Source organism: Hemiscyllium ocellatum, chromosome 21 (genome assembly GCF_020745735.1).
Source record: "Hemiscyllium ocellatum isolate sHemOce1 chromosome 21, sHemOce1.pat.X.cur, whole genome shotgun sequence".
NCBI lineage: Eukaryota > Metazoa > Chordata > Chondrichthyes > Orectolobiformes > Hemiscylliidae > Hemiscyllium > Hemiscyllium ocellatum.
The window spans coordinates 59,029,967-59,043,302 of record NC_083421.1 but is presented as its reverse complement, the minus strand read 5'-3'; the positions used below and the strand labels follow the sequence as shown (position 1 = coordinate 59,043,302).

Genomic DNA, 13,336 nt, shown 5'->3' with positions numbered 1-13,336 from the left:
ACTGGAAGAATAGAATCATCCTTTCCTTTTTTTTTTGGTGGTAATCCAACAGCATGGTATGTTGTACCTATAAGCAAAATATCCCGAATTTGGAACAATTCCAACTCTGACCCTAACCCTCCATTTGTGATTAATTGCCTAAGGAACTGAAATCAGACTCTTGATTGCCATTGCAGTTAATATCAGAGATACTGCTGGAAAATAATGAAGTTCAATTCGCATCAGAAATGCAACAGTTCATAATGTGCAGCATCACAATTAAGAAAGATCTAATTTCTCATGAGGCCATGTTCCTGCTCAACAACTAAACACCATCATTACTAAAGAGTTCTGACCAGTTATTTTCTTAAAACCCAACCACAAAAGCCAGTGTAGAGTCATCTGCAATAAATGTGATTCCACTTACTCTATGGTGAAAGGCAGCTCAGATCACAGGAATTTTGGGAATAGCCATTCCATAGCTTTTGTAATACTGGGTCATGGCAGTTACTACACAAGTGACCTGCAATAAAGAATTCACCTTGCGCCAGCTCAAAGGTCCAGTATACCCAAATCTTTGAACCATATCCTTTTTCTTCCGCCTATGTTCTTTATCCAATTGAAATTAAATTGTTGCTTTATGGTCCAGCATGTCCTTGCAGAAATCAATTTGAAATAGCAACTATGTTTCTCATCCTTTAATTTATCTGCCCAGGTCTTGGGTGAAAATATTACGTGCTTTCAATTAAGTATTTTAAATAATTCTACCCCTTCCTATAGTTTGAGGATTATTGTAAGGATATATTAAGTAATTCCAGTTGTGCAAGCACCTTTTATCTGTATAATGAAACTGACATTTATTGATGCCTCTGAAAATGTGTTGCTGGAAACGCGCAGCAGGTCAGGCAGCATCCAAGGAGCTGGAGAATTGACGTTTCGGGCATGAGCCCTTCAGGAATGAGGAGAGTGTGCCAAGCAAGCTAAGATAAAAGATAGGGAGGAGGGACTTGGGGGGAGGAGCGTTGGAAATGCGATAGGTGGAAGGAGGTTAAGGTGAGGGTGATAGGCCGGAGTGGGGGTGAGGGCGGATAGGTCAGGAGGAAGATTGCAGCTTAGGAAGGTGGTGCTGAGTTGGAGAGTTGGGACTGAGACAAAGTGGGGGGAGGGGAAATGAGGAAACTGGAGAAATCAGAGTTTATCCATTGTGGTTGGAGGGTTCCTAGGCAGAAGATGAGGTGCCCTTCCTCCAGCTGTCATGTTGCTATGGTCTGGCGATGGAGGAGTCCAAGGACCTGCATGTCCTTGGTGGAATGGGAGGGGAAGTTGAAGTGTTGAGCCACAGGGTGGTTGGTCTGGATGTTCTCTGAAACATTCCGCAAGTAGGCGGCCTGTCTCCCCAATATAGAGAAGGCCACATCGGGTGCAGTGGATGCAGTAAATGATGTGTGTGGCGGTGTAGGTGAATTTGTGGTGGATATGGAAAGATCCCTTGGGGCCTTGGAGGGAAGTAAGGGAGGAGGTGTGGGGTATCGATGACTGTATCGGCGCTGCCTCGTGCTCCATGAGGAGGTTGAACAATTCATCCACTTTACCAACACCTTCCACCCCGACCTCAAATTTACCTGGACAGTCTCAGACTCCTCCCTCCCCTTCCTAGACACCTCCATTTCTATCTCGGGCGACCGAATCAACACGGACACTTACTATAAACTGACCGACTCCCACATCTACCTAGACTACACCTCCTCCCACCCTGCCCCCTGTAAAAATGCCATCCCATATTCCCAATTCCTTCGTCTCCGCCGCATCTGCTCCCAGGAGGACCAGTTCCAATACCGAACAAACCAGATGGCCTCCATCTTCAAAGACTGCAATTTCCCCCTAGACGTGATCGACAATGCTCTCCACCGCATCTCCTCCACTTCCTGCTCCTTTCCCCTTGAGCCCCGCCCCTCCAATTGCCACCAGGACAGAACCCCACTGGTCCCCACCTCCCACCCCACCAACCTCCATATACATCACACCATCCATCATCATTTCTGCCACCTTCAAACAGACCCCACCACCAGGGATATATTTCCCTCCCCACCCCTATCAGCGTTCTGAAAAGACCACTCCCTCCGTGACTCCCTTGTCAGGTCCACACACCCCCACCAGTCCAACCTCCACTGCCGGCACCTTCCCCTGCAACCGCAGGAAATGCAAAACCTGCGCCCACACCTCCTCCCATACTTCCCTCCAAGGCCCCAAGGGATCCTTCCATATCCACCACAAACTCACCTACACCTCCACACACATCATTTACTGCATCCGCTGCACTCGATGTGGCCTCCTCTATATTGGGGAGACAGGCCACCTACTTGCGAAACGTTTCAGAGAACACCACTGGGACACCCGAACCAACCAATCCAACCACCCCGTGGCTCAACACTTCAACTCCCCCTCCCACTCCACCAAGGACATGCAGGTCCTTGGATTCCTCCATTGCCAGACCATAGCAACACGACGGCTGGAGGAAGAGCGCCTCATCTTCCGACTAGGAATCCTCCAACCACAAGGGATGAACTCAGATTTCTCCAGTTTCCTCATTTCCCTTCCCCCCCCCCCCCCCCACCTTGTTGTCTACATCAAATCCCTCGAACTCAGCACTGCCTTCCTAACCTGCAATCATCTTCCTGACTTCTCCGCCCCCACCCCCACTCCAGCCTATCACCCTCACCTTAACCTCCTTCCACCTATCGCATTTCCAACGCTCTTCCCCCAAGTCCCTCCTCCCTACCTTGTATCTTAGCCTAATTGGCACACTTTCCTCATTCCTGAAGAAGGGCTCATGCCCTAAACGTTGACTCTCCTGTTCCTTGGATGCTGTCTGACCTGCGCTTTTCCAGCAATAGATTTTCAGCTCTGATCTCCAGCATCTGCAGTCCTCACTTTCTCCTAGAAGATATATTGATGCCTGCCTTTGATATTCTTAATACTGATGCTGCATATTATGAGCAGTAGCATTCCTAATGCTAATTGGACTAAATTATTTTTCAGTACTATTTTTTGATATAACTCATTAACACAACCTATAAAAATCACACACATCCTCCTGTTTAAATGTTCACTTGCTCATTATCCACTGTAATCTCCTTATTTTGTTAGATATAGATTGAAACAAATAATTCTGTTTTGAGTGATCTAGATGGTTCATTCAGTTATGTAGATTCTAGTCACTACCTAGTGAGGCGATCAATTTGATGATCACTTTTGTCACTTGCACCAATGTGTAAAAGTGTTTCATCTTAATACTTTTACTACCAAGCCATTATCATATGATTGGCCTTTACTCTAATATGATAAAAAATTTAATGCTCTATACAAAACTTCCCATTGTCTAGAACCTATAAACCCATCTCCATGCAATCCAACTGACAAATCTGTTAGCTACCAAAGCTCTTACTGAATTTTTTTTTCTTTTCTCTCTTTCAGAAGGTGGGTGAAGTAATATATTTGCCTCTGCTTTTAACACAACTTGGCAAATACGGGTTAGCCTACTAAAATCTTCGTGAAATCCAAATTCTGGAATTTATTCAAGAATCCATTCCCATTGGGAAATTTGGAATTTTAGCTGAATTTTCAATTAAGGAGTTTGAACCTGAACTCTATCAACAAACACATTATGTTAGACCCCATCTCTCCCTGCCCCGCTGCTTCCCCCCCCCCTCACCCGAGAAAACGAACTGGAAATGTAGTTACCGCAGGAAATGATGTCACCAACCTAAAGAAATCCAAACATAAAAGTAGAAAGCAGGAATTATCGACAGTGCTTCGTCCAGAGGCCCACTGAAGATGTTACCTGGTAGGGTGACGAAACATCTGGACATGAACCTTCCAGCTCAACGAGCAAACCTACATCCAGAACCTCAACCTGGGCTACGAATCTTCTCAAAACTCCGAGTTCTAACCAGTTATTTTGTTCAAATCTAAGACCAAGTGTATCCCCAACTGCAACAAATGTGTATCCATTTGCTGTATGTTGAAAGGCAGCTTAGATTGCAGGAATGTTGGGGATAATCATTCTATGGGTTTTGTAATTTTGGAATCATTTTTTAAAATTGAAGTGATGTATTAGATTATACAGATATTGTGTTGCTTGACATTTTGATTTACTTTTCTGACAGTACAGATATTGTGGAAGAAGAAATGTTGCTATCTGTTTGACCATTCATCTATAATGGATATTTTGACATTTGTTTTGGTAATCTTTCACCTGTTGGGGTTATTTTACTTTCACCAGATTCTGTATCCAGTAGTGTCAAGTTTTTAGCTGCATTTTAACAGTCATATTTTCTACCACCTACACTTTGCATCCATGTCTCAGAAGAGGGGACACATGTTGATGTATATTATACTACATTTTTTAAAAATCTGTTTAAATGGAAGATAAGCCATTAATGTATTTGGCAAGAACCACCCAATCACACTCTGGGTGCCTGAAGTGAGTTTCTGTAGTCCCCAACAAGAATAATTAGTACACGCAACAAAGGAAAAACACACAAACTGCCTTAAAGAGCATGAACATCTATTATCTCATTCAATAGATATTAAACCTGCCATTTCCACCATTGCCTGTATTTTTGGCATTTACCTGGGCATATTCCAAAGGATTACTTTGTGCCGAATTCTTGCCTTGCTGGTTTACACAACTGTTTTGAAATCAATATTTAAAACTGTTCAGTTGAGCAATGACACATTCATGAGCTATGTTGACAATTGTAAGGTAGAATCACATATACATAAGGCAGGCACATCAAATGGTCGTCTACATAGGTTGCTATATCTCTGACCATATTGTGAATTTCAATAAGCTTGCATTTGAATCTTTTTCATTAACAGTTCCTGCATGCATTCTGAGCTTTGGCTTGAGAGCAGAGCTCTATGCACCTGACCAGCTGAAGAGGGATAGGGTTTTAAATTAGTTATGACTAACTGAAATCTTATTGCATACAAAAAAAAGATGATTGCTAGCTTCATATCCTGGACGTAATACTTTGAACTTTGCTATTTCAGAGTGGGAATTAGCAATCCGAATAGGTGTGATGGACTGTGCCGATGAGAAGAATTTTGCCATTTGTGCAGAGTATGGCATTCACTTCTATCCAACTTTTAGGGTAAGAACATCGCTGAAACAGGCTTTTGAAGAGAATCATTCCCTCGGCTTTTCTAATGTTGTACTCAATTCCATCAATGTGCCATGTATTTTGTAGAAAGTTGATGCCTGATGCCCCCATGTATGGGAGTGCAAATTAACTCCTGCAGCATAGGTTTTGAACCTATTTCACAATTCTACTGTCATGCCTTACAAAGTTAACAAGTTCTGGTTTTGTATAAATGTGATAGTCCCCAACAATATGTAGTATTGAATTACTGTTGGCTGTGTGGTATTTTGTTAGCTTCCCACAGGTTTGATGAAGTTAAATGGAAGTTAGAAAGCAGAGCATATGACATACGATGCACAAGGGATAGTCACCCTCTCAGTTGTTATACTTGCCTATTGTTAAAAAACCGAGACAGGCAGCCAAACCAATACCTCTATTTGAAACACAGTAAAATTACAACCTTCAAAGGAGTTCAAAATTGACCATCAATTTCCTAGCCATTGTTTTGAATAACCAATCCCAGTTTTTGCTTACAATAAATTCCATACACCAGTTTGTGTCTGTAATATAGTAACTTTGTTTAACACATTGAAATTAAGTAACAAAGTAACTTAGTTGATCAGTGCTATAAATCTACAAATCCTCTGTTTTCTGCCCCATTCAAACAATGCAGGCAAACAAACTTAAGGGATTAAACGTTGAAAATAACACAAGTGGCCAGATCACTTATTTGGTTTTCATGATGGATTGTTAGACAGGCATCGATGATTTCTTGATTAGTTCCCTGAAAACTATCAGGGTAATCCTTTCAGCTCACTATGATAAAGACAGTAGTGATAATTTGATGCTTCATTCCCTCAGCTTCCAAGAGCTGATAAGGGAGGTTAGGCAGGAAAATTTGAAATATCAGTGCTCTCCCGTCTACAGACAGATTTATTTTCTCCAAAAACAGTTGAAAACCCAATTCCAACTCTGACCACTCCCTGACAAACAGATCATGAGGTCCCGGTTAACATTCAGCATCTTTCACCTGGTTGACATTGTTAACAGTTGAAAAGTGTAGCACTGGAAAAGTACAGCAGGTCAGGTAAGGAGCAGGAGAGTCAGTGTTTCCAGCAGAAGCTCTTCAATGGAAACGTGGGGGAGGGAAGGGAGCTGACAGATAATTAGGAGGGTGGAGTTGGTGGGGAGGTAACTGGGAAGGTGATAGGTGGGTGATTGTAATAGGTCAGTGGGAGGGTGGAGCAGGTAGTTGGGAAGGAAGATAGGCAGTGGGACAGGTCGGGTGGGGTGGCATGGGATGGGAGATTTGGATACTAGTGATGTCAACATTGCCATGCAGTTGAAGGGTCTCAAGGCAGAAGGTGAGTCTTTCGTCCTCCAGTTGTCAGGTGGCTTGGATTCGGCAGTGGAGGAGGCCCAGGCTTGCATGCCCTTGGTGGAGTGGTGGGGGGAGGTGAAGTGGTCAGCCACAGAGCAATGGAGTTGTTGAATGCATGTGTCCTTGAGATGTTCCCTAAAACCCTCCATGAGTTGACGTTCTGCCTCTCTGATGTAGAGGAGACCACGTCGAGATCAACGGTCACAATAGATGAGATGGGTGGATGTGGAGGAAAATCTTGGTCGGATGTAAATAGATCCTTTGGGGCTTTGATCGTGTGGGTGCAGGTTTTACACTTCACGCAGCAGCAAGGGAAGGATATGGAGGTTAATTTCTTGGGGTGTGAGGACCTAACAAGAGAGTCTGAGGGAATGGTCTCTGCGGAACGCAGATAGCGGTGGGTCGGGAAATCTGTCTTTAGTGGGATCTGATTGTAGTTGGAGGAAATTGCTGAGGATAATGGGGTGCATCTGGATATTAGTGGGGTGGAAGGTGAGGGTGATTGGGGAGGTGGTGTTCTATCCTTGTTGCAGTTGGAGGAGTTTGGTTCAAGGGCAGAAGTACGGCCAGTTAAGGAGATGTGCTGGAAGGCTTCTCATTGTTGATCACAAAGGAGGGGAAATTGTGGTCGTGGAATTAGACCTTGTTCACACCCAACTTGTGCTATCTGTTTAAACCTAATACTCTTCCTTGGTGAGGAAGCATCTGTGGAATCTTTTTGATCAAGAACCAACCTTCAATCAACTTCCAGGCCTGGCCTCACAAATAAACAAAGAAGCTGTTTGGTCTATTGTTAGAAAACACCAGCTATTATCCACAGTCCAAAAATCATTTTAGTTCACAGCTCCAAACAAAATTGTTATAAGAATAAGATAAAAATAATGAAAAATCAGTAAGGGTTCTAACATAGCCATGAGAAAAGTTTGGTTATTTGATTGTCAGCCCTTTTCATGTTCTAGTGACTTTGGAGAAATGACAATGCAGTTCCAGGTCAGTATGTATTGCTTAGAGATGAACTTGCAGGTCATGGTGTTCCGAAGTATCTGCAATCCTTGACTTTTAATATGTTTAGACAAAACTGGCAAAGGAGCCTTGGTAAGTTGTTACATTGTATTTTGTAACTCCACTGCAGTTGTAGAATAACAGGAAGGACTAAAAATTAATTGTAGTGGGTAAACTCATGCAGGCTACTTTGTCCTGGATGGTCTCTATCTATCTTGTGTATTGTTGGATCTGCAGTCATCAATTGCGGGAGTATTCCAACAATCTTGTGGCATGGACTTTGGGGTTGGTGGACGAGCTTCAGAGAGACCTGAATTGTTCACAAGAAGATACCTAGCCTATGACCTGCTTTTGTAGCCACAGTATTTGTTTGGTGGACAAACAGGAAGCTTGAAGAACACAGCAAGCCAGGCAGCGTAAGGAGGTAGTGAGGGCAACATTTGAGGTGTAACCCTTCTTCAGGACTTGTATTTGGTGAGTCAAATTCAGTCAGTGGTAATTCCCAACTGTTGCTAGTGGGAGTTTGAACAATGGAAATGCCATTGCATATTTGGGGGAGTTGGTTAGATTCTCACTTGTTGGAGATTGGTGGGTATATTGCTTGCCTCTTTTCAACCTAAACCTAAAAGTCTTAGTTTTGTACATGGGCATGACCTACTTTTATTCTGAAAAGTCACAAATGATGCCAAATGTTCTGCACCCCTAGCAAATATCCCCATTTCTGACTGTATGGTTGAATAGGCTGAGCGAGACTGTCGTTCAAGGCTGAAAGAGCAGAATTTTCATCATTGGGACTTAAGGGTTATGCAGAAAAAGTGGAGTTGAGGTTTCAGGTCTGCCATGATTTCATTGAACAGCATAGGAGACTCGCTGACCTAACTCTGTTACTACATCTTGTCATTTACCTTTTTGCAATATCTCCTTGACATTTCATTTTCACACAGTGCACTGATCCATTGATTGTGTCATCTGTCAAATTATACTTATAGTAATGATGCCAACAATTTCTCATGTTTTTCAAGAATTTATCTGCAAGGGTATGAGTGTGGCAGGAAGGTTTGTAACTAAGGCCACAATTCAATCAGGTTTTTTTTTTGTGGTATGGTCCCAATAGGTCAGGTAGCCAACTTCTCTGATTTGCTTTGTCAAACATTAACTCAGGGCTCAGTTACAATCTCACTTTCCCATGATAAGGTATGCTGCATCTTGTGTTTCAGATTGTGGTATGACTTGTCTGGCTACTGGACCAAATTCGTTTAGAACACTGTGCTCTAGATCAAAGTGTACATTAACAGCTATTGTGTCTGGGAGTGGGCAAAACTGCAGCTTTTGATCTAATTTTAGATCAAATGGAATGATTGTTTCTTTCTTATGCCATATTTTTGTTTTCATTTTCACAATAGGCTTCTGCTTCCTGGAGCTAAAATATAAATTTTAATTGCTTTTGGAGAGCCATTTCATTTCTATCAACTCTAGTAACTGTCACTAGAAGGCTGTTGTAACATTATTAATTTTTATTGTTTTTCCCTTTTCAGTACTTCAAAGCACTTGCAACCCAGTTCACAACAGGAGAAAATTACAAAGGTACAGTCCACACCAAGCTTTACTGCAAAACGTGGAAATTTGTGCAAAATGAAGTTCTGTTAATTCAGCATTGTAATTCATTTGAGATTTTGGAGAAGGTTTGTAGCTCAGGTTGTAAATTTGCTCGCTGAGCTGGTAGATTTGTTCTGAGACATTCCATCACCGTGCTAGGTAACATCAATGAGTCTCCAGGGATGTGTTGCAGTTTTGCCATGCTTGCTATTTATTTGTTTTGGCTTGTGGTAGGTGATATCATTTCCGGTTCTGTTTCTCAGAGGTTGGTAAATGGAGTCCAAATCGATGTGTTTATTAATGGAGTTCCAGTTTGAATGCCAGGCCTCGAGGAATTTCAGTGCATGTCTTAACCTGTCCCAGGTTGAATGTATTTTCCCAGTCGAACTGGCGTCCTTCTTTGTCTGTGTATATGGACACGAGTGATTGGTCATGTCTTTTGGTGGCTGTTTGGTGCACATGTATCCTGGTGGCGAGTTTTCTGCTTGTTTGGCCAATATAATGTTTGTTGCAGTCCTTTTGTGTATTTTGTGTGTGACATTGGTTCTGCTGGTTGTTGGTACGGGTTTCTTTTAAATTGATCAGGAGCTGGTTGAGTGTGGTGATAGGTTTTTGGGCTACCATGATGATTAGGGACCAGAGTAGTCTGATCATCAGCTCTGAGATGTCTTTGTATGGCAGGGTGGCTAGAGTCTCTGGGCAGGAAATTGTCTTCCTGTTAAAGATTTGGAGATGCCGGTCTTCCTGTTTAGGTCTGTTAGGCAGGAATTAGCGAATTGTGATGATCAGGTACTTGTTGTTCCTGAATATGTTGTATACAAAAGGTGCATCACTTGATGCACACTCCCACAAAAGACATGAGTGAAGCACATGTTTTTTATGGCAGTCGACACTGGTTAGGTTGTCACCATAATCTTTGTAAATCAAGTTTTTAAAAAAATTTCTCATTTTCACCATCTGTGATGGAATTTGAACCCATCTGCTCAGAACATTTGCCTGTGGTTAAGGATTATTAGTCCAATGACATTGCCATAACCTATCGCCTCCCGTTAACTATTAAGCAATACAGTAATTCACTAATGTTGTCTCCAAAGGAGTTGAAAGCTTCCCTATTAGTAGATAGAGGCAATGTAGCATAAAATTTTAAATAATCAGGCAAGCTTTTAACCTTTTGAACCTTTAAAGACCAAACGAGACTTTGGTTTCTCTGCCTAAGCATTTATTCATGCATGCATAAAAGATGTACCTATCAAAGATGTCTCTCAACACTCTCTGATTCGTTACAAATCAATGTTTGTATGCTGTTCATACAGATAGTGGTTTTCCAATAAAATAATTACTCTTACCCACTTATTATTTAAGTGTTCGTTCTAATTTGCATTCCAAATGAATGTATATGACTATTGTACAATCATATTTAGGATTGTATGAATGACGACTGTATTATCTAGTCAAATCATTAATTCACTCCTGACTGTAAATATGCACATTACCAAAACTTTCTACTGTTCTTCTACATTTTAAAGATGAAAGTGATAAAGGCCGTCTTTTTTTGACTAAAGCCTTCTATTCACAACCTTTCTAAGTCAGTTATGTTTTAATTGACACTAAAAATATTTATTTGTCTCAATTCCAGAGGATTGATGAGGGCAGAGTGGTAGATATAATCTATACGGACTTAAGTAAGGCGTTCAACAAGGTTCTCATGGGAGACTGGTTAGCAAGGTTAAATCTCACAGAATACAGGGAGAACTAGCCATTTGGATACAGAACTGGCTCAAAGGTAGAAGACACAGGGTGGGTGGTGGAGGGTTGTTTTTCAGACTGGAGGCCTGTGACCAGTCGAGTGCCACAAGGATTGGTGCTGGGACCTCTACTTTTTGTCATTTACATAAATGATTTGGATGCAAGCATAAGAGGTACGGTTAATAAGTTTGCAGTTGACACCAAAATTGGAGGTGTAGTGGACAGCGAAGAGGGTTACCTCAGATTACAACAAGATCATGACCAGACGGGCCAATGGGCTGAGAGGTGGCAGGTGGAGTTTAATTCAGATAAGTGTGAGATGCTGCATTTTGGGAAAGCAAATCGTAGCAGGACTTATACGCTTAATGGGAAGGTCCGAGGGAGTGTTGCTGAACACAGAGACCTTGGCGTGCAGGTTCATAGCTCCTTGAAAGTGGAGTCGCAGGTAGACAGGATAGTGAAGAAGGCGTTTGATATGCTTTCTTTTATTGGTCAGAGTATTGAGTACAGGAGTTGGGAGGTCATGTTGCAGCTGTACAGGACATTGGTTAGACCACTTGGAATATTGCGTGCAATTCTGGTCTCCTTTCTATCGGAAAGATGTTTTGAAACTTGAAAGGGTTCAGAAAAGATTTACAAAGATGTTGCTTGGGTTGGAGGATCTGAGCTACAGGGAGAGGCTGAACAGGCTGTGGCTTTTTTCCGTGGAGCATTGGAGGCTGAGGGGTGACCTTATAGAGGTTTACAAAATTGAGGGGCATGGATAGAATAACTAGGCAAAGTCTTTTCCCTGGGGTTGGGGAGTCCAGAACTAGAGGATATAGGTTTAGGCTGAGAGGGGAAAGATATAAAAGAGACCTAAGGGACAACCTTTTCACGCAGAGGGTGGTATGTATATGGAATGCCAGAGAAATTGGTGGAGGCTGGTACAATTGCAAAATTGAAGAGGCATTTGGATGGGTATATGAATAGGAAAGGTTTGCAGGATATGGGCCAGGTGCTGGAGGGTGGGACTACATTGGATTGGGATATTTGGATATCTTGGACAGGTTCGACCGAACGGTGTATTTCCATGCTGTACGCCTCTATGACTCGATGACTCTATTTCTTTATTTACTGTGAAATCAAGCTTATTATTTCATTATCATATTTCAACACTTCTTTAAACTGAGTAAGGTCATTCACTCTTTGACTTCTAATTCTCCCACCTTTCAATAATGGTTTAGGATTTGAAAACTAGTTCTCAGTATATAATTGCTGTGGCTGACAAAACCTGTTCAAGTGTGGGGCTTTTGTTATTTGATCTTCTGAAGGCCAAAGATCACAATTTCATGAACCTTGTCTAGTTTTTTTTTTAAATTTCAAAATCGTATCATAGGATCATTTGTTTTTCAGGACCAAACAGAGAGTTAGAAACTATTCGACAAATCATGGTCGACTTTCTGCAAAATCACACTAGTACAAACAAGCCGCCTGCTTGTCCAGTACTGAGCACTGCAAGGTACAGTTGTTGAATGTTTTTCCCCTGTGACTCCATTTAGAACAATTTAAAATGGAACTGTTCTTGCACATTTCAATCACCTTTTTTAAGTGTTGTAGTAACAATAATGAGGCTCCAACTGTCTGCAAAACATGCTGTGTGACCTGTGGCTTTTGAGAGACATTGCAGTTTTTTGCACTCTTGTGGCATTGAGCAGTTAGACCTTGAGTTAATTTTGTAGTAAGTTACTAATTTTTGAGTGCTTGTGTAGTTTCTCCTTTTTGTTTTCTATTTGAGTCTGGGACATTTTATCTACTTGCTCTACACTCTGCGCTACTCCCAGCCCACCTCTGATCCTTTTGCACCAGTTTATGGAAAATGGAAAAGCATGTCCCTGGTGACTATCTCCTCCTCCATTTTCAGTGTATAGATTTGTTTGTTAAATGTGTAATGTCACTAAGTAGATCACTTTTCCTCCCAATCTCTATAAATTGCAGAGAATTGGCTGATCGTCATGAGTTTTGGAGCATTCCTGGTTTTAGTACCTGGATGTACAGGCAAGAATATCCTGAGTTCAATTCACTGTTCCTGCTGAGTTTGATGAAAATTCAAACCATTGTAATTGACCTTTGATCCCATGATATACTGAGGGAATGTATTGTCCAGTGTTCCCGATCCAAATTTATGTTGCTCAAGACCTTGTAATGTGATATGTCAAGAAGGTGAAGAAAAGATTTTGGTTTTACTGTCTGCTCAACAATCAATTTGCCTGACAAAATGCATTATTGAGAGCAATGGTGATTTGGATGAAGTACATGGTTATTGGTTTACTCCTGTTGTAAACAAGCAAAAATCTGCACTGAGATGATGGGAAAAATAACTAAAACATTTGGCTATAAAGTTGTGCACTTTCACCACATTGTGCTGACATGGCACCAAAAGCTAAACGTTCCAAAATGTATTGTCTTTTACTTTGCCATAGTCCAGAACATTAATTTCATTTCATTT

General features: G+C 41.7%; 1 protein-coding gene across 2 annotated transcripts in view; it reads left to right on the top strand.

Moving 5' to 3' along the window:
- lhx3 (LIM homeobox 3) overlaps positions 1-13,336 on the top strand; it is a 159,985-nt gene that overhangs the window by 17,543 nt on the left and 129,106 nt on the right. For both annotated transcript variants that reach the window (XM_060841545.1, XM_060841546.1), the window contains exons 2-4: positions 5,035-5,135; positions 9,042-9,090; positions 12,244-12,349. In XM_060841545.1, the coding sequence (XP_060697528.1) occupies positions 5,035-5,135; positions 9,042-9,090; positions 12,244-12,349 (256 nt within the window). The remainder of the gene's footprint in view (positions 1-5,034; positions 5,136-9,041; positions 9,091-12,243; positions 12,350-13,336) is intronic.